This window comes from Barbatula barbatula, assembly GCF_947034865.1.
Source record: "Barbatula barbatula genome assembly, chromosome: 13".
Lineage (NCBI taxonomy): Eukaryota > Metazoa > Chordata > Actinopteri > Cypriniformes > Nemacheilidae > Barbatula > Barbatula barbatula.
This window is the reverse complement of record NC_136776.1, coordinates 13,366,835-13,389,065: the sequence shown is the minus strand read 5'-3', so window position 1 is coordinate 13,389,065 and position 22,231 is coordinate 13,366,835. Positions and strand designations below refer to the sequence as shown.

Below are 22,231 nucleotides of genomic sequence, written 5' to 3'. Positions count from 1 at the left end.
AAAAGGTTAAAATACATATCTGCTTTTCAACAAAAGTATCAGGAGCAACTGAGTATCGTAGGTTGATTATTTATACAACTATTGAAGATGAATGACTGAATAAAAAGTAGTTTATGAACCTTAGGGCAAACTCAAAGGTCTTACATTATATCAACCCCTTTACAAGTTAGTTTAAGGTAAGAGGAATTGTAAACCGTAAAGAATATGACGTTGAAATATGGATCTCCTAACCAATCCACCTGAAAAGCCGCCTTTGTATTCAGTTCCCATCTCTAGATTACCTTTTAAACCTGACTAGGATACTTGCAAGAAAAAAAATTTGCTTCACATTTTAATAAATAACATCTGAGTTTTCAGTCTCCGTTTGTTAAAACAGGCGCCGCAAAGATGATGTATACGCTAGAACCTTCCATTAACAGCACAGGAGATAATGGGAAGCACATTTACATTGAAGGAACAATATACTGTCCGACGCCGTCGTATACAGAATCTTCCTGTCAGGAAGCTGGCTCAGTCTCTCAAGTTCCCGAAAGTTCTGAGGGGTCAGTAGACGGGTCAACTATGACGCTAATAATGGGAGAGGCCTCGGGAGATGAGCGACTCCGTGGCGTTGGTGTCCAGACAGACGGAGAAATATCAAGTGACGTAATACTGGGTGGATAGTGTGATTGCCAAAAGCAAAGGTTATTTCTTCAGAGCTACGTTGTTTTAGGTTAGGAAATTTAATGCAAGTTTCTGTAAATTGTATGCTGTTAGATAGGCCTAACGCCATTAGTCTTTTTTTGTAAATTCATTTAAAAAGGAAATTTCCATTGTCATTGGCAATCACCTGACTGCAAAGTCCAAAGTTTATCTGGAGTCAAACATATTAGATACATATAAGCTTAAACTTGAATAGACTTGACTTGACTTGAGGCAAACACAGGGGTAGGCTATACATGCACAAGACAATCAAGGCTAACAAGACACACCTGGAGACAACTAGGGAAGGGTAACACAAAAGACTACTAGGACTACGAACTACAACTTCCAAATAAAAGACACAGAACTAGACAAAGCACAAAAACCCTTACAGTTCATCCATAAAGAGAAGTGTTACGATGCAAATATCCTGAAGTTTATTCAATTGTGCTATTACTGTAGTTCTTTTGAGCTAAAACAAATAGTGTACTTTTTGTATGTACTTCCTTATATTCGTAAGTTAAATCATCTTGGCTTTACAAGTCATTTGAACTAAGCTGACTTAAAAAGCAGCTTTTAAAGGTTTAAAGTTGACTGTTTAACTGTGTACTTAATAGTACACTTAAATAAACTTGACTTACACTGACAGAAAATTCGTATATTTTGCTTATACCTACACTCAGTCATACTTTTTGTGAAGTATACTACACAATAAACAATAAAATTGTTGAGAACTATCACTATAGTTTACCTGTATGGTGGCCGTACAAAAAACATATCTACTATAAACTAACTGTGTACTTAAACGTGACAAACGGTTATCCTAAAAGTTAACTTTTATAAACTAAATTTAAATCCAAGTAGTATTTAAATCGTAAATGTACTAGTCTACTTATATTATATAACTATACTATAACTAAACATAAATTATATAATATATATAATATAACATATATATGATACCCTACTTGTAAGTGTACTTAATAAAATGAGCCTAAAGTACAATTCCCAGGGAACACGGCTATTGATCAAATATGTATATCAAAAACATATCTTTGACTGCAACATAACAACTATTGGATATAAATGTCTGCCAAATCCCTACCTGTTAATGTTGTTAAAAGTACAGTAACTATATGCAAAAGTGCATACTCTGATTTGAAATGTGTCTCATCCAATTAGAATTCAAAGCAAATAAATGAACCTGTCTCAGGCAAAACCTTAAACTAAGTCCTTACAACCACAGACAAGAAATCGCAGCATCAGGGGATCTCAAAAACATGGGTCTGAGTTCATTTAAGCCTGCCACAGTGTACTCACATCCATGTGGGCTTCGTGTCCCAAAAGAAGTGACAATGGTTCTAAGATCAACTTATGGTTATAATTCTTTTGGGAAATGCATCCGTGGCCCATGTGATGCCCTAAAACCATTTTCCAGCACCTGAAAACTGCAGACACACAGGGAATCTGGCAAGCATCTCTTATATACTTTATTATTTTAAAAATTAAGTGATGTATCATTGAATTAATTTCATCAAACTGTATTTAAAACAACAAGGCAGAATGAGAACTCTCCATACACGAGACAGTGTAACTGTGTCTAGCTCCAGGAAGCAGAGGTTAACCCCCCCCCCACCCAACTAAATGGAAATAAGAGACGGCAGTTTGATCTTTCACTAATGGTGCTCTTATTAAAGACTTTGCTGAGATGTTTAATGTGAGGATCTGCAGACTGCCACAGCAAAGAGGCTTGGACAACATAACCATTAGTACTGTAGACATGATTTCATTATTGAAGTATTACAGTAACAATGTGAAAATTTTCTCCATGGCCGCCACAACACAATAACATGTGCTGTCATTGACGCAAAGATATTTTCATGATAGACTAGTCGTAGATTCAAAACAGATGTGTGCATTATATAGTGTTTAACTTTGCGTGTAAGGTTTCATCTTGGTGTGGATGATTCCTTAAAAGTGAGCTCGCAATGGAAGAAGTGGTATTGCAGTTCATTGGTCATTGTTCTGGAGGTCACTGATTTTAAAAATATATTCAGTATCTGTATATGTGTGTTTAAAAGAGAGTGAGATAGAGTTCTGACCTGTGTGAGAGAGCTGTAGTCGTGGTATATTTTGACCTTCTGATTTATCGGACCACACAAGAGGCAACACCAACTGGAGCAGAGCGACCAGCAGTGGACTGCATCGTCCAGTCCTCCACAGTCCCTCAATCCTCATCTCTAGCTTCCTCTAGTCTGTCAGTAGAGAGTGTCTTCTGTCACATTACCTTTGAAGCTCTGTAGAAATAAATAAAAACCATTATAATTATTGGTTGCAACTTATTTAACTTTCGTAATCAATTGTGAGAAACTTTATAGGGTGGGATTTGTTTCAAGAATTGATTCTATTTAGGAATTGGTTACAATAAAAAAGAGACATGCCTTAAAAACAAGGCTTCGTAACATTTTTTGTTGAATTTAAACCCATTTTTATATATAATATTTAAAATAAGATTTTTTAATCTTAATAAAGCAAACAAAGTCTAAACACCAAAAACCACAAGTTTGCTTCCAAGTTTTTATCAAAGGCGTTAGACTCCCATTTATTGACAGAATTTACTCTTTTGTAAACAGCAAACGTCACATGTGTCTACCAGACTGATTACCCCACATCAAACAAAAAATGCTTAGCCTCAGGATGGTAAAGACTCCCAAAGACATTCTTTTACAATGACACGAATCCTTCATATGTCATGTTATCTAAACAGAAAACAGATCACAACCCCCAGCCTCGGGGATGCCAACTACCAGGACGAAGCACGCGAGCACCAGCTGTGTGTCCCTGATGGTCTCCTCAGATCCAAACTGTCTGGTCAAGTGCTTAAACAAAAAAAAACAACGGATGACAACAGTGACCAATTATGTAAGAATTATTGGAATGACTCAAGCTGACTGAAAATCCAACACCTTTGAGCGTGCGAGGGACACGACGGAGCGACAATGAGGCTCACGCAAAGAGGGAAATCTAAGCATTGTTTCCAGAAAAGTTCCCATGCCTAATCAGCCGCCCTGATCTTTATGTTCTTTCCTTCAAGAGGTCACAGTACGTAAACAAGTCGCATGCGCAACCTAGAAAAACTTCAACAGTTCCTCCTTTAAATTCCTCCGATCGTCGATAGACATGCACTGTTAACATCTTCAACGCTGCAAAAAAAGAAATTCTTACGATGTTTCTTTGTCTTGTTTTGTAGTACTAACATTCTAAAATCAAAATACAATTACTTGACAAGAAAAGTGACCTTAGATATTTGTTCTTAGATAAATGTATGTTAATGGTAAAAACAAGCATAAAAATCTGTCCATGGGGTGAGAAAAATCTACTTGAATTAGGTACTTGAGAAAAAGGTCAAACTTTTCTTTTCAAGTAATTCTATATTGATTTAAGAAGTTTTTCACTATATATTTCACAATATTTTCAATAAAGACAAAACAGAATGCTTACTAGGAATATCATTTTTGCAGTGAATTAAATGGATTTTGGCCAACTTACGTATGATGTACGGTATTGAAAATCCAAGAATAGGATCTCATTGAAAGTTCTGCACTTTTTGTGTTGGCACTCAGGGGAACCATTTTCCCATGATGAGGGTATTGTGTGTAAGACCACAGAGCGCCACTTAGGGGACCCCCGGGGACAGTCACGAACCGAGAAAAATGGAAAAGGCCTCAAACATATGCAAAATGAAGATAGGCTTTCTCTTTTGCTCCATTCATTGATTCAAAGCTCATTACGTCATTGCTAAGACATAAAAACTCAAGTGAGATGGAAACCAAAGGCTCCCAACTGAGGTCCGTCTTGTTTGGTGAAATGATTTATGGGTACATTTCTGTGGGTAAATACCTGCGTTTATCAGACACTCGATATTGAGGATTCATATTCCAGTTTGATTACTCAAGGTTAAGAGAAGCAAAGACATTGGATTCTCTTACGGCCTTGACTTGACACGTACTACACCCCCAGGGGTGATTTACACCGTGCGCTTGTGATATTTTACCAGGGTAAGAAGCTGGATTTATTGCGTTGGCAGCAGCACAGGTGCCCAAGGAGTGATCAGAGACTTATTAGCTTACCTATGAATCTTCTTGAGAAAGTAAACACATCATTCTTGACTCAACAGCAACTATGCATGAGTTGTGCCAGGTGGTGATGATCTGGCATATACTTATATAGCATATTTTTTAAGATTATTTATGTAATATATCATGTCCCTTTTAGGAGTGAGTGAAAATGGCTAGCAAAGCATGAACGTTTTGAATTATTGTATTAACAAGAATTTCCTTCTGTAATCTTGACTATTGAGTGAATGAGATATGGTTTCAATCATATTTAATGACTCTGTGGAGGCATGTAGCATCCCGAGACAATTTGTGCTGACTACTTAAGAGTCTGAAAAGTTATAGCCTTAAGTAAGCCAGACTTCTAATCATTGCCATAGAGTCTGATCTACGTGTCTGGCTGCAAAACTACACATTTAGTGTGGAAGGGGCTGTTTAACAGGGTCTGAAATCGATGAAACCACAATAAATAGACAAGTGTTTAGAAAAAATCAATGTCATCTTTGAACAAATGTGCAGAAAACTGTTTAGAAATAAGCAGAAAAAAGGTGTAGACTTTTATTAGATATCTTGTCCATCTAAATGTAGCTTACCCTTAGCTCAGTGGTTAGAGCATGGTGCTAGCAATGCCAAGGTCGTAGGTTTGATCCTTGGGATTTCTTATACAAATGTATGGTATAATGCAATGTAAGTCACTTTGGATAACAGCGTCTGTCAAATGCATTAATGAAAATGTAAAAGTAACAAGTAGTGATAAAGTACACATAATGTATAATACAGGAGAAATGTGCACAAGTTGAGTTGAGTTTTCTTTTTTATTATTTTATAAATAAATAAAAGCGACTAACAGCATTACACATTTTTGTTTCAACATATACAAAAATATAATCTGCATCATTTATTCTTTTGGTCTCGATAATTGTGAAAAATTTAATATCATGATAGCCCTAATATAAACCCAGACTCCTGGAAGTTGTGCAGCAGTGGGCCAAACTGATTGGAATGACAAAAATCATAAAGACAGGCAGAAAATCAGACAAACGTTGGCTGTACAACACCTGGTCATCAACTTTTTCAATATGAGGAAAGAAAACAAACAAACCGTACTTGTGGGAAAGCCATAAAGCAACTGCAAGAGGAAGTTGTTGATATTAACTCACTTCCAGGTGACAAAGTCACACAACGTGAAACAAGAAAAATGCCAGCTCACTCCAGAGCCTGCTTCCTTGGATACGTCTTGTATCGTATTCTTGTCGTACTGTTTAATACATCTTTAACAACGCAATGCATACCAAAAAGGACAATTTAGACAAAAGACTGTTGGGGTCCGATTTGGGGGTCGGAAGTTAAAAATCACAAAATAGTGAAGTACCAGCATGTTTGTTCCTTCCAAGTTAAAAGGCATGCTGAGCCACTTCCAGTACAAAAAGTCAAGGATGTGGAAATGCTACAAACACCCCAAGCAGTGGACAGGAAAACAATTATCCCTGCAGGGTTACACATTGTATGGGACTTTGTCAAGGCACGGATGAAGACTCTCACTTCCTGTCAGCTCTGTGACCAGAGAGAATTCTGGGAACAGCGGGAGTTTTCACTATTCTGCTCCAATGATCTCTATCCAGATTCTTGACTGACAGACTTATTCGGGTTCTCTCTGTAGAAGTTCCATTAAAACCTGAACAACAATCGGACTGAACAGATTAGAAAAATGAAGCCATATTAATGGGTGAAACATTTATAGCCTACCGTGATATATACCGCTCAGATAATTGGCACATACAATGAACTGTACAAAATCGTAACTGGATTAAAAATGAGCAACAGAAACACAGCCATACAAAGAGAGATGTAGATTATGTATTCATTGAGAGCCTCGTTGTGAATGAAAAGGCGGGTCCGCACATTAAGATCCGCTCTGAGCCGTGAAAAGATCTTCTACCGCGTGAGCAAACAACACTGGGCTCAACCAGCCGAAAAACAAGCTACATAGTCACCCATTTTAACATTCACAAAGGCACCGGCTTAACATGGCGGGACATGTATCCATGGGCGCCTTACAACAAAACACATTCTAATTCAGCCCTATTCTTTCCGAACCACTGCCATTCATGTCAAAAACACAGAATTTTTCCTCAGGCGAGGAACTTTTATTATAATGGGTCTTATTATAATGCAAAACTCCTAGAAGTTTCTTGAAGCTTTCAAGAAATGAGGTGAAAAGGTCTGCTTGTGGTTTGATTTCATAAGCACGGGCATCTTAAGGGCGTGGGTCTAGGTGTCATCTGATTCCCATGGATAATGCCATGTTTCACTAGTGTTAAGGTTTTGGCGACACAAACACAATCTATGCCAGCGGCTCAAGGAGTTAAGAATGGAGGTGTTTACATGAATATGTCTTTGTAGGCTACAACAAGAAATTTGTTGAGGCCGTTAGGAAGACTTCAGGAAGGATTACAGTTTCTCTCCAACATAAAAATTAACAACTGAGTAACAAATGCCTCAGGTGCTGGAGGTCTTGAAGGTTATGAGTTTGCATGCAGAGAAGAGCTGAATAACGAGGAGGTGTCATTATTTCTTCAGTAGTGAAGGAGTGTCTTGAGTCAATGCACATCCACCGTGTTTGCGTCATGCAAGCAAAAGATTTAAGGAAGTTAAAAAAGTCAGTACAAGTTTAATCACCATTGACCAGGATCTGCAACTTTCTACTAGTGTGGCAAAAGGCACATTTACATGACAGCAGTGTACTACAATGGAAAAGTGTGTTTTTAAACGTTTCAACAACGTTGTCAAAACGATGCCCGTTCATGCAGATCCCCCCAAAAAAATGCTGCCTTATTCATGTTAGGCAAGTAGTTGGCACATAAAAATTGTTAAATTTTTTGTTAAAAAAAGGTGTCACAAACATGGTGCCATGAAAACATCTCTGCTAAAAACAACAATAGAAACCATAATCAAAACTCTAATGGTTTTTATTAAAATACCAGATTACAATTTATACTAAGGTACCCTTTATAAAGCATTTATAAATGTGTTTATTAATGATTAATAAGTCATTTACAAATGCATTATGAAGCAGTTATAACTGCATGAATAAAAAGAGGGATTCTAACAAAACACCTGCCAAATAGTGAGCCATTTTAACTTACATATTATAAATGCTTAATAAATGTATTTATTCATTATTTATTTGACTTGAAAGCAGATTCATTATTATCTTGATGTTGTTTGCAATAAAGGCTGTCAAACTGGACACTGTAGGGTGTTATGTTGTTTTTCTTATACCTGCTCACAATTTGGCAGGAATTTCATTAGAACCTCCCCCCCACCCTTTATTCATATTCATAATGCATTTGTAAATTACTTATTAATCATTAATGAACACATTAATAAATGCTTCATAAAGGGCACCTTAATGTAAAGTGTTACCAAATACCAATATGAACCGTCAGTCTTTTCATCACTATTCAAATAGTATCAATCTGCCAGATAAAAAATCCATCACATACCATTAGACACCGTTGTAGTTTCCATTAAAACCAATACAATCTCCAATATAACCATTTATTTTTTAATTGTGTTTTGGGCAGTGTTCCAATGTTTTTCTCATTAATAACCAGATAACCGAACAAAATGTTGAATGCTCCTTCATTTACAAGTCGCTTTGGGAGAAAAGCATCTGCTCAAAGCTAAATTAATCAATATCAATGTTCAAGCAAAATACCCATTTGTTTTAACTGCGAGTTATCTTGAAAAGAATAGATTTGAAAGTGCCTCATAGCCTGACATGTTATCTCTTTAAATAAAAAAATTGTTAAATTAAAAAGTGGTACTAGTCCAACATGTGATCATTCATCTGAACAAGCCCTCCCCATCTCTCAAAAGATAGTGTAATGGAAATTTTCTAGTCTAGCTTCTTGATGTGTCTATCTATATGTTTATGAAGTTTTTATCCATGTTTTCTTCTCTATGTTATCATGTTTTTCTCTATACGCGTCATACCACTCTGCCTTTGCCCTCGAGCAGAGGCCAAGATGTTCTGTTTGGAATAACGGGCATCACTTCTCGGAAACCAGCTCGGGATTCTGGCTAGGGGGCAAAGGGAGGGGGTTTTCACGTTTTAATATATAAACTCTGGGTGCAGAAGGAAAGAGTGCCTTTGCTCTGCACCATGCTCATTGCTTATGATGCAGATTAAACGACAATAAAATACTTTGCAAAGTACCTGATGTCTCTGTGTGTTGCGTTTGTCAAAATTGACTCACCTTGATTAAGGAATAAGAAAATTCCACAACAATTTGGCGACGAGGTATGGGATCACAAGGCTGACGGAGAACGGACTAGAGTTGACTGATCATCCTGGACATAGCAAATCCAGCTCTAACCCCATACAGGGATGAGAGAACTCTACTCCGGACCCCAAGCTGACGTGATCCCAAAAGAACTCAGTGCAAGGCACAAAAGTGAAAAACGGTGAGTCAAAAAGATTCTAAACAGCCTGATTAAGGGGAGACTACTTAGCGCTAAACAGTCTGATTTAAGAAGGGGGGACTACTCTGAATCGTGTTAGATTCTAAACAGCCTGATTAGAGGGGGGACTACTCTGAATCGTGTTAGATTCTAAACAGCCTGATTAGAGGGGGGACTACTCAGAATCGTGAATATGGATAAACCAACATACAGAGAAATGAGGAAAAGGTGGGGAACGGGAAGTTTACAAGGTGTACCCTATTAGAAAAAGCTAACTTTCCAGAAAACGGTACATTTAGTACCACAAAATTAGAGAAAATAAGAGAACACATGGGGAAAAAAGACATATTTAAAATGTCCAAAAGAGAAAGGGAAAAATATGATGAAGCGTGTAAATGTTTAGAGTTATGGGAGAGGGAAGCTAATAGACGTGACTATGTTTTTAAAGGAATGGCATTGGAAGAACTGCCACCACCGAAAACTCCATTGTACCCTGTTTTGCTTGAATATAATGATTTAACCCCTCTGTCTTCTTTACCCCCATCTATGACTGAGTACAAACACCAACCGGAGGATGATTGTGTCCCTCCTCACCGACATCTGAACCCGATCGAGGCAGCTCCAGTGCCCCCACCAGTGTCTCCACCAGCACAAGTGCCGTCTACACCACAGCCCGTGGTGCGTCAAAAGCAAGAAAGAGCGCAACCAGCACCGACAGATAAAGAACTTTTGACATTTTGCAAAGAATTCTCACCCTCAATGAAAGAATTAGAGAGACTGTTGAAAGTCAAACTGAAACCATCTGACCTGAGAAAGTTACAGGGTAAATGACCTGTGGAGGAAGTGTTTAAAGAACATTCTGGACTTCAACCTGATGCAGACGGACCAGACATTGGTCCCTTCGAAGGACATTTCAGATCCGCTTTTCTGCGAAACCTAAGGGGAGAGCTGAGACGAAAAGTGGAAAAATCGTGCATCGAGCCAGATCACATGAGAATGAGTGAGATCGTCCGTCATGCTGTACACGCCGAAAGACAAACAGGCAAGAAAGAGCTTCAGAAGAAAAACACCCAAGATAAAGAACTCCACATGGCTCTAATGAATATCGGAGGAGAACACGGAAGAATAGGAAGATGGCGAGGGAGAGGAGGTTTTAAACCCTCTAGTAATTATGATCCAGAGAAGTGTTTCAATTGTGGAAGAACGGGGCACTGGCACAAAGATTGTCCTGAGCCTCGGAGATCACGGAGGTCAAGAGAAAAGGTAGATGGAAGTGAGGAGGTGAGGCATCATTCCGAGGGTGGTGAGTATGATTTCCCTTAGCATATGCAATGAAGAAATGCTTTTTCCTACTGTATGCAACGAAGATCTGCTTAGCTCACATTCCATGATGAATGAAACCGCTTTCTGAACTTTGCTAAAATGCACAATGCTTGTGTGCAACAAACCGCTTGAATTTTTGATAGATTCAGGGGCAACAAATAGCCTACTGTGATTCACAAGAAGTGTTTAAATTTGCCAGAGTCTAAACTAGCTGTGTTTTCCCTAAATGCTAGTGGCTCTAATGTAAAATAATTTATGTCAAAAGGGTGCAATGTGAGTTGGGGAGTGTCAAATTTCAACACAGGTCTCTCATGTCTGACTGCTGCCCGATTCATTTGCTGGGCAGAGTCATAATGTGTATGATGACAGATTGAGCATGATACCAACACGACCCGAGTGCAGCGCTCGTACAGCTGTACGATGTAGTTTTGAATTACGTAAGTACGATGTAGAATGTATTGCCTCACAGAGCCTCATGACGTTGATTACAATGGTGTGGGGAGCTGTGGGTGTTTTTCTGACAAATATGCGCACGCCATAGAATGGGTTAAAAGGGATGACGTGCAATATTCAAATTTGTTGCATGCCCATCGTGAGAATCATGCCTGTCTGTCAGCAACAAGGGGACTTGAAGTGTTTTCACACACTAAAAAAGATTAATGATGAGTATTGACATACCAGAAATTTTGGGAAAGGTGCCCGTACAACTGTTGATAACAGGAAAATATTATGTTTGGTTGATTAGGAACTGTGAACCTGTTGTGTGATAACGCCCAAGGGTCATTTTCGTCCACGCAAACAGCAATTCCCCCTCAAAACAGAAGCCTCAAAACAGAAGCCCTCAATGGCATAAGGCCAATATTTAATGAGTTTAAAAAGATTAAAAAATAAAGGCATAGTTGTGCCATGCCCAAATTTACCGGTGCGCAGGTCTTTGTTTCCAGTTAAAAAGATAAGAGAAAAGAACACAAAGTAAATGTATCTAAAGTCCAGCTGGCAAAACGATTTGTTCATTTATTGGGTCACGAAAATACTGACCGCGGCAGACAGCTGTCCGCAAAGCGTGTCTGCAATTACAGACATCGCAAGTCCAAAAGAAAAGAAGCAATTGATATCATTTTTAGGGACCATTTCTCTGCTCAGACAGCAGAGCTCATTGCACTCACACGCGCATGCGAATTAGAAAAGACAGAGTGCAGAGAACCAGGTGGTAAGAAAAGTACAGAATTGAACAGTTTGGAAGTAGGGAATTAGGATTGCAGGGTAGGTTAGTTTTAGATGTGTTCACCGCAGAGAAAAGCAGCGTGTGTGTAAAAAGCTCAGGGTCAGTTGTTGTTTCTACATTCAGGAAGCTGGATGATATGACTGAACAGCCTGTTGAAGTGGTGGAATTGCTAAAGTTGGGGAATGGGGCTGAAGCAGGTGGTGTTACCAATTCTAGTGGGATTTTAAGAATTGTTTAGATAGAAGAATGAAACCTGTAAGAGAAAGGGCGTTGCTCATCTTACATGGTCAAAGTATAAAGATTTTGGTTATCATATATGATAAAAGGGGGGAATGTAATGGAAATTTTCTAGTCTAGCTTCTTGATGTGTCTATCTATATGTTTATGAAGTTTTTATCCATGTTTTCTTCTCTATGTTATCATGTTTTTCTCTATACGCGTCATACCACTCTGCCTTTGCCCTCGAGCAGAGGCCAAGATGTTCTGTTTGGAATAACGGGCATCACTTCTCGGAAACCAGCTCGGGATTCTGGCTAGGGGGCAAAGGGAGGGGGTTTTCACGTTTTAATATATAAACTCTGGGTGCAGAAGGAAAGAGTGCCTTTGCTCTGCACCATGCTCATTGCTTATGATGCAGATTAAACGACAATAAAATACTTTGCAAAGTACCTGATGTCTCTGTGTGTTGCGTTTGTCAAAATTGACTCACCTTGATTAAGGAATAAGAAAATTCCACAACAATAGACCTCCAGGACACTTGGAAACTCTGGTTTGCTTCATAACCAAATAACCAAACACAGCTATGTCATGCAGTTCATGTGAAGCCTCAGTGGTTTAGTCCATGCATCAGAGATTTATCAACCTTACAGCCTTACACCTCCCACGCCCACACCCCCGGTGACTCTGAACATCACAATAACAATCTGCACCCTACTGTAATCTACTGAAGTCTGGAATCAGTAGAGCAGGAAGACGTCTCTTTCACATACCGGCAGCTGAGCTCTGTTATCCTCACCTCTGGCAAGGTGAAGTGCAACGATGAAGAGGGACAGATTTACTCTCCACTTCACATGTTTTCAGTTTGACAGGATCCAGGTCTCCTCTACTTTGAAATGAGATTTGATGGGCTGGCTTAAATATCAGATAATATTCAGAGGTCAAGTGTGTAATTTTTCTATGTTAAAAGTCTAAACTTAATATGCAGAGACAAGTTTAAGCCATTTGTGGCTGATTTCCCTACAACATGCAAACGTGGTACTAAATTGTGGAGATATTAAACAAGGCTCTTCTTGTTGAGTTTCTTGACACCAAAACAGAAGATACGAAGATACAAATGTTACTTTTTCTTGTCCAGCATTCTTGGCAACGATAAATAATTGATGTTTTCTTTATTGTTGTTATTTAATGTTTTTAATTGTAATGACTACATTCTATAAAAAAATATCTTTAAAAGTAACCAGTATGTAACAATGAGAGTCTTCCTTCTCAGGATGTGTATTACTAGTGGTGTATGGTGTATGTGCTTGTGTGAGAGAGAGCGATAACAATAGATAAGCAAACATTTACAGTAACATAGGTTATTATGACTATGAATTGTGAAAGAAATGGGCAAAACTAATTTTATTTTAAATCTTTAAACTCAAACTTCCTTGTAACTTCTCTCTTTTTTCTCAGGAGCACCTGCAAATGTCTGCATCAGAAGCGTATCCCGGATGGGAAAAGTTGGGAATGAACCAACAATTAGTAACCTGTCAACTCGCGTTTACTACTGGAGCTTTTAAATCAACATTTAGTCCAAGTGACCGTCAGGACTCATTACGGCTCGTAACATTACAATAAACAGCCACCGGTCTGTACATTTTAAAACTGGGGAAATATCCACATGTTTGAAAATATCGTTACAGACAAATACCTTTGGTTTAGGGAACTGGAGGGGAGTGTATACCAGCTGTAGAATCCTGAGGGAATGTTGTGGTAGAGTTCCCAGACAGCAGATATTGTTACAAAACAGAAAGGGAGTGAAACAACACATATGACAAATGCGTCAAAACTGTAAAACATCTGTACATACTTCTTCAAGGTCCCTAGAGAAATTGTAGTCCATATGTAACCCTTATGCAATCTGCCATTGGCAATGGCAATTGAGCAGGAAACTGGTGGAAAGCGGAAAAACAATGTGCACAATTCCTGCCCATTTCCAAGAATTCACAAGCCATTGCTGTTGGCAATTGTGTAAACAGCTAATGAACCATCTACGTAGCAGGTCCCTGACCTAAGGGGACCAAGCCCCTTCTTCAAACTCTTTAAAACACAGCATGAATCTCCCAGGCAAAGGATGGTGACGATTTTCCCATTAGCTGAGATTTCCTCTCAAGACTTTACGGTTATCTCCCCTCAGGTTCTGAAATCATCTCCATTTACAGTACACTTGACCAATCTAGATGATAGTTTGATTCTTTTGTATTGAGCGCAGCAGTCTGGTTCTGAAAGTAAGAAATCTTTTAAACAGATAGTTCACCCAAAAAGTCATTTCAAACCTGTATGTCTTTCTTTCTTCTGCAGAACACAGGAGAAGATATTTTGAAGAATGTTGGTTAACAAACAGGATTGATCCCAATTGACTCCACTGTACGAACACAAAACCACTCAGACCTTTCTCAAAGTATCTTCTTTCCTGATAAAACACTGTCCAATCAAAGAACGCTTTTCTGTGGTGCTTTAAATTAAATGTGGTGGTAATGGTGCGATTTATCTCAAAGCTGTTTGATTTGGTTCAAGGCTGTTGAACTCTTTACTGAATATTTATTTTTAAATGTCCATGGAGGAAATGATTGGAAAAATATTTATTTCCAGAACCAAGGTTGCCAAAAAAGTGGGCTGTCACTGTTGCACTCCATTGAAGCTGATTTCTTTTCTATATCGGGACTTTTACTACAGCTTGTTAACATCACTGTCTAGACACATCATGTTGCTTTGGGATTTTGTTTAGTCTAAGATGATAGAATGCCAAACAACACCTGCTAGACTTAAAGCCGGTTTGATTCGGTGTCAAAACAAACAATGCACATTTATCCTTACCAAAAATCCATGGCAAAACATTTAACATTCTTTTTTACAAAGGGACATGTTCGTAACTCACAACTGCATTGAGCAAACACACAAATATTGCAAATTATGCTTGCTTTGGCTTGGGTCAAATGAGATATAGTCATTAAAAGTATGCAGTTAAAAACTATTTCTATTAACCATAACTCCAGCTAGAATCTTTAAAGGGATAGTTACTTAAACTTAACAACACACCCATTGACTTCTATTGTATGGACACAAAACCAATGGGTACTGCCGTTGTTCGTTCTCCAACATTCTTAAAAACATCTTCAATTGTGTTCTGCAGAAGAAAGAATGTCCTTCAGGTTTAAAATGACATGAGGGAAAATTCATTTTTGGGTGAGCTATACCTTTAAGAGATATCAATGCCGACACACCATCTGACCTCACATGAACACCACTTAAATTGTCCTTTATTAGATCATTTTCAGATAATTAACAACAATTATTTTGATTCACGTGCAAGGTTCCTTACATTTCTGACCGCGCTTACAACGTCAACAAACTTCTGCTTAACTTATAGGTTTTCATCCCCGGTGGTCCGAGTGACCTCATTCTAGACACTGGATGTCACACCACCCATAAAAAAGATTGTTACGCTTCCCGTTTATCGACCTCCAGTATTTTGACATTCAGACAGCAGAATCTAACTTTGACCATCAGTTTGTTTAAAATGATGTGCATATTTTGTCTTTGCTTATCCCACTTAGGGACATTATTTATTTCCCTTTAAACTGAAGGCCAACCTTTTTTTCATTACTGTTTTGTGTGATGGGTTTGTGGACCAGTCCCAATATTATGCATGGTTTTTGATCAAAGCATGTGTGCAGTTTATACAATAAAACATAAATATGTTCCATTCTTTCTAAAGGCGCCTAATTATAAGCAGACCCATGTAAATTCTTGATTCTGTACCCACAAAAAAGAGATCTTATGCAAAACTGGACGCCACAGTTCTACATATCATCCTTGCCTAATAATTTAATATAAAATGTGTACATTTCTCATTAAACGTTGATGCAAAACAAACTGTCCCATGTTTCTTTTAAAGGGATACTTTGTACAAAATTTACAATTATTTTATCATTTACATACGCTCTTGTCATTTCAAACCTGTATGACTTTATGACTGTATGACACAAAAGAAGATATTTTGTAGAATGTTGATAACCAAACAACATTGACCCCCATTGACTTTCATTGTATGAACACAAAACCACCAAGACATTTCTCAAAATATATTCTTTGGTGTTTGCTGATAGAAGGAGTCCTATACAAGTTGATGGCAGTATTTTCACATTTTGCACATACCACCCACCCCGCAGACATTCAACCAACACCTCCACGTACACAACAGAGAACAGTCTATCTGGGCCTACAGGAAAAGTACTCCATTTGAATTAAGCAAACTATTTCCAGAGAGACTCTTTTATACAAAAATGTTCCCAGGGCATTTGAGGGGACATGTATTTACAGCAGCGACAGAGCGAGAACTGTTCTTGTTGCTGTCTGTGAATGCTATTTATTCTGATAACTGTTTTAGCTCAAATGACATTAAACCCGAGAGGATATATATTAAAACTGGGGGCCAATTACAAATTTCCTCTCTTCTAAGCCTTTGAGAGCGATTTACAGATCCTTCTTCTAAGGACTTCTCTTTACAAACGGTAGATGAAACAGCAGGGGTCGACCCGCTCACTTAAAAGAGCGTACATCTTTGCAACGTGCCGCTCGACGGGTGTTGGCTTAGCGATAACTTGTAAATGATTTACACCAAATGTGAAACAGTGACTACGTTACTAAATCATGGGAAGTCTTTAATCTTTTAGCTGGTCCTACTTGGCCGTCGTACCTTTTTAATTCCTCTACCATATCATTCGTTCTGGCATGTAGGAAAACACAAAGAAGAATCAAGGAATGATACTGTAGGAGACCCCTTGACGATGGCGTTTTGTTATCCACGCTCCGAAAAGCTGCTGATGCGCAGTCGCCTATAATCTCAACATGATTTATCTTTGGCTTCTTGGCCCTGAAGAATTTCTGTGCTGATAGTTTGAAAGGATGAGAAAGCGGAGTAAGAGCCCCATACCAGGAGGTAAGCTTCCCCCGTGGAGCTCTCTGACATGCCAAGACCTCAAGGGTCATCCAACCAAACATTGAGAAGAATAGAAAGGGGGGAGCGGTTTGCTGCTAGTTGTATCTCTGCTCCAGGTGCGGCTTTTTTATTTGATGGAGTGCAACGGCCTGGTTTAAGTATCAAGAGCGTTGGTATGTTTCAGACAAGAAACTAAGATAAACAGTGATCAAAAACGAAGATGGACACATAAGGCACGCTTTCTCACAAAGTAATAAAAAAGTAGTTTGTAGCTCACTTGGTAGAGCATTGCGCTGCCCATGGGTTGGATCCTAGGGAACACACATACTAAAAAGGTATACGTTGGGGGTGGGCTTGTTTATACGTATTTTCTTTCTACTTTTTATTATTAATATTTAATGATATTTTTTTTACGTTTTTCATGTATGTGATTTTGATGTGTTAAGTTGTATGTTGTTCCTGTAAAAAAGAATAAATGTATACACTAGATATGTAAGTCACTTTGGGTAAACTTTGCATCCACCAAATTAATAAATGTAAATGTAAATAAAAAAACTTATATTGGTTACATTGAAATAGGATATAATCATTTTATAAACTCTGAAAATTTGCATGTGCTGTGTTCAGTTAAGGACAACACATTTTGTTATTTTTTACTTTTGTCCCTTTCATTTATTTCACACAAAATACACACAAAATGTAGCATAATGAACAATGTGTTACGAATAACACATCCATTTAAAGAGTGTAAGACGTTGCTGAACTTACATTTTTAATGGAACGTTTAAAACATTCACATATAAAAAAGAATGTTCGCAAAACATTCTTAGAACATATTTATCTTAGCTGGGCTGTAAGTTCACCTCAAGTTCAAGGATGTGTCCTTGCAGAGTAAAGGTTTTTCATATTTGAACATCCTTCAGGCTAAAATTGTATGTGTGATCTCTTAGAAAGGTTGTAACATATTTTTGACACTTCCAATTAAACATCATTCATGTTCACAGCACAAATGGAATGGGTGGTGTAAAGTTACTTATACATGTTCTTGCTAGCACTATATTCCCAGTTTAACTTTTTTCTTATGGGCAGAGAGAATAATATCCGTTTCGCAGTACTGCAATAATAGTGCATTTTATTATAAAACCCCAGAATAGACATTGGTGCTTCACTACTTTGAAAGACTTCATCACAAACATCATGAAAAATAAACCGTTTCACTTTACAATACTACAGACGCTCCAACACAATAGAAGTCGAAGATATATATGAGTCACGGCAGAAAAAACTGTCTCCCAGAACTCATAAGAACAGGGGCTTTCTGAAACTATATAACACAGCAAAATTTAGCTTGACTAAGGAATCGAGTTTGGCTAAATGATGACATAGTTTAATGACACAACAGTACACATAACTATTATTTGTCGAAACAGCTGGTTGTGTGTTTAGACAGAGCTTCCGTACTGACTCCCCCACATGGAGCCATTTCCAGCCTCGCTATGATCTTCCTGCGCTTGGCGCCAGACAGCAGGTTACAACAGATGCATTGTGGGAAGGAAGTACAGATTTTGCCAGAACGCTGTTATTGTTGAGCTGATGGAGAGAGGGGCCAATTAATTAAGATAATAGAGAGGCACCACAATGGGTCATTGAGTCATTCGCTCAGGATGTTGTTTGCCCTCTTGCCAACACACGCACATGGCTGGTGAGCCAATGACAGCCATTCTTTCACAAGCAGCCAAGCACAATGACAGTTTATCTGTACCGCTGGACGACTGCCCAAAATCCACCTGCCCAGTTCAATGCAGACAATCCCTAAAATGTACATTGAAGGAGGGACCCCAAACCGAATATTATGGGGTAACTTTTCCACATAAAAGAGAAACTTACTTTTGGAAAAATTATAAAATCTATTTAGATCAAAAAGAATATTTTTGTCATTTTTAGTTAAAAAGGACCTAAACCTTACCAAAAAAAGTTATATTTAGTCTAGTCTTCAAGAAAATGACATTTTGCGGTTCAATTATCTAATACCTGTGAAATTGGAGAATGCATTTCCACCAATCTTCCCCTATGTTGGGTCGAAACAGTGACAGTCATCACCAAACACTTCATTTCTAACAGAATCTTTTTTCACGCAGATATATGAACTTCAAACTCATATTCAGCTGAATAGTCTGACCAAAGCTTGCGGACACATTCATTCCACATTATTTATGATTCTGAGTTTCATCCAGAGGTACAGTTGGAGAAACATTAGTATAATAATAGATGAGACACCTGACATAACTTTAGCACATCACCTGATTATTACACAGCCTATACAAACCCATGAAAGCGCTCATGAATCCCAACTGACACTGCGATAGACTTTTATGAGACACGGCATCCAATTCCTCTTTTCCATATTAAGAGAAGCAAATTAACTTTTTCTGGGAGAAACGGATTTCGTTCAAGTGAGTCAATATTTTCCACATTGCACAGAAATTTGCAGAGTGGTTCTGTTATAGACTGTGTTAACCCATGATGAACGATAGAGACGGCAGATCTTTGGGTGGTCTATTTGCTTTTATCTCTTTTCAATTACTCAACAATTACTTTCCACATTTTACAATAATCGTAAAGACATCAAAACTACAATTTTGCAAAGAAATGAATGTCTTTATTAAATATGTCACATTTATATTGGCAAAGCATTAAAGAATTAGCCGTTGGATCAAAAGGTTTTTGAGATCAGAGGGTGCTTAAAAAGAAACATTTTTTTAAAGTTCAAAGAGTTAAAGAGGCATTTAGACAAATGCAGTAGGTTTAACTTGTCCTTCTCTAAACCCTTCAAAATAAAACTGCACTCACACAAAAAGCATCTTTAAATGCCATATACTATAAATGAATACCTGCTGAGATCTATTGCAACATCTATAAATGAAAAAAGAAACCTCCAAATGAGCTTGCAAATGAATTTACACCGAAGACCTGGCAGATCAGTATGGATGAAGGAAACAAATGGACAACCAGACGCAGACCTTTCGATAATAGAAAACAGATCTGCATTTATAAATCAAACCATATACCATAGCAAAAACTGGAGCATGGAGCAATCTGTAGATATATGCATAGCAAGAACAAAGAACGTTGACGTATCGGATGTTCCAGAGCCAAGACGTGAAATCATTCATGTGCTCTCAAGGGGAAAAGATGAACGGCATTGAAGTTCTTCTCCACAGAGAGTCATCCATAAAGGTCTATAAAATATCATCTGATACCCTGAAAACAAACTTCAACTGGTAAGATGGATTCAATTGTAGTCATTGCTTAACCTTAAAACCATGTTAAATACATAAACACAACATTAGCATAATATTCAAGCACAACAGATGCTATTGATTTCCACAGAAAGTAATTTTAACCTCAAATGGTAAAAAAAAATTATTGTTAGAATCAATGGGTGTGTCCCAACTTTGACACTGATTCTGGCACTTCAAGTACACTATAGTATTGGACAGTTCAAAGTGTATAACTGTTCACATTGACTTCAGTTATTGTTACCAGCAGAACAAAGCGTACTCCCGATAAAACAACAAAAGCTTTGGGACTGCAGTGCTGGTCAGCACAGATAAGGGTCTCACAATCACCGCCTGGCTTTTCTCATGTGGGCTCTACGTGAGGACCCCTCCCAAAACCAGAGCACACACACACACATCTGTCCGCGTGCTAGGAAGGAGTGTGAAACATAAACTCCCTGTGACAAGAACATGCACCCATTATCAGATCAGAGGTTTCACAATCTTCACAGCCCAATCCATCTGGCTTCAAATCATAGATAGACAAATGGCAAGCAGGCGTGTAATAAGTCTGATCCCTGGATTGTTTTAGATGTTTACTATATATGGGAGGAAATTTACAGTGTGCACAGAGGCGGAAACAAACAAATACACACACAATACGTGGAGCACCAAACAGGAAAAGCAAAGAATCAGGGGATGAACACCAGTGACGTCCAAAAAATGAAATACATTTAATGTACATCCTGCCCCATCTCCAAGGTTGTGTAAGGTTACAATGTAAAGTGTTAAACACTTACAGTCAGTATGACTTGAATTGATTATCATTATGAACTAACCCCCGTTCCATTTTGGGGTCTGAGAGACCCCCGTGCTCATTTTATTAGGCCAAAGACAATACTCCACATTTAAAACCTAATGAATTTGACTAATAACTGTTTATCAACTGATTTCAAACAGTTAATAAAGTTTCATCCGTCCAAAGTTGGCATTTCAAGCCAAGGCATTAATAATGAAAGGCAAGGAATAAATCAGGCATCTATGTTTACTGTAGGCATACACCTGTAAAACGCTTCAATATTTGATCTAAAAATATTTATATTTTGCTACAGAGGGAATGAAAACATTATTAGTAGTATTACGTAAACGTTAAAATAAACAACACCCTCAGATTTTCAGTCTGAATTGAGTCTGCAGATTTGATCAGCAAGTTTTCTTTCCGAAACTTTAAAAAGTAATTTCTATCTTAAGAAAAATTCAGATTTTAAAGGTCTTGTAGTGTATCCAGCCATAAGTCACACCTTCACTCAAATGAATTTAATTTAACTTCACAACATCATTAACAAACACCATAAAGAAAACATACATTTAGTTATACATATATCAATAATTCCGTATAAAGCCTCACCAATTGACATCAACACTGTGCCATACAGTCAGTAACTTTTACAAAATGGTTAAATATGACACATTCCTCAAAACAACATTTAAACACCTACCGGGTGTTATTTCCCTCTCCCCGTTTTTCGTTCTTGACACTGATATTCCACTTTACTGCAATGTGGACAGATGGGACAGAAGCGTAAAGATGCGCAGTGAGACTTGTGCGCTGTCCGCACCTCATTCACTCACTATAAACAAATGCGTTTGTTGCGTGATGCGCTGGACAGCCACGCCCCCTCCTGATTCAGACGCGGTGTGAGCGTCTTTTGTAGTTTATCCGCCAACAACAGACCACAGTAACAGTTAAAAAAAATACAAACGTGTTTCAGCTTGATGGAAATCTTAAGTGTTCTCATTTGGAAAGAACTGCGTCTTTGTTTCTGCCAAATATTAAGTTATAAAACCGTTATATGCGTTATGGGAACGTGACACCTGTGTGAATTTGGGTACATCGCATTCACAGCACTTGGCTAAAAGTAACTGAAAAAGCGCGTTT

The 22,231-nt window shown here is 38.1% G+C and overlaps 1 protein-coding gene across 1 annotated transcript in view; it reads right to left on the bottom strand.

Moving 5' to 3' along the window:
* LOC306902738 (semaphorin-3D) overlaps positions 1–21,951 on the bottom strand; it is a 50,541-nt gene extending 28,590 nt beyond the window's left edge. The window contains exons 1-2 of the mRNA XM_079471563.1: positions 21,792–21,951; positions 2,784–2,978 (exon numbers count right to left, since the gene is read on the bottom strand). Coding sequence (XP_079327689.1) covers positions 2,784–2,919 — 136 coding nt within the window. The 5' untranslated portion in view covers positions 2,920–2,978; positions 21,792–21,951. The remainder of the gene's footprint in view (positions 1–2,783; positions 2,979–21,791) is intronic.
* Positions 21,952–22,231: the final 280 nt, after the last annotated feature.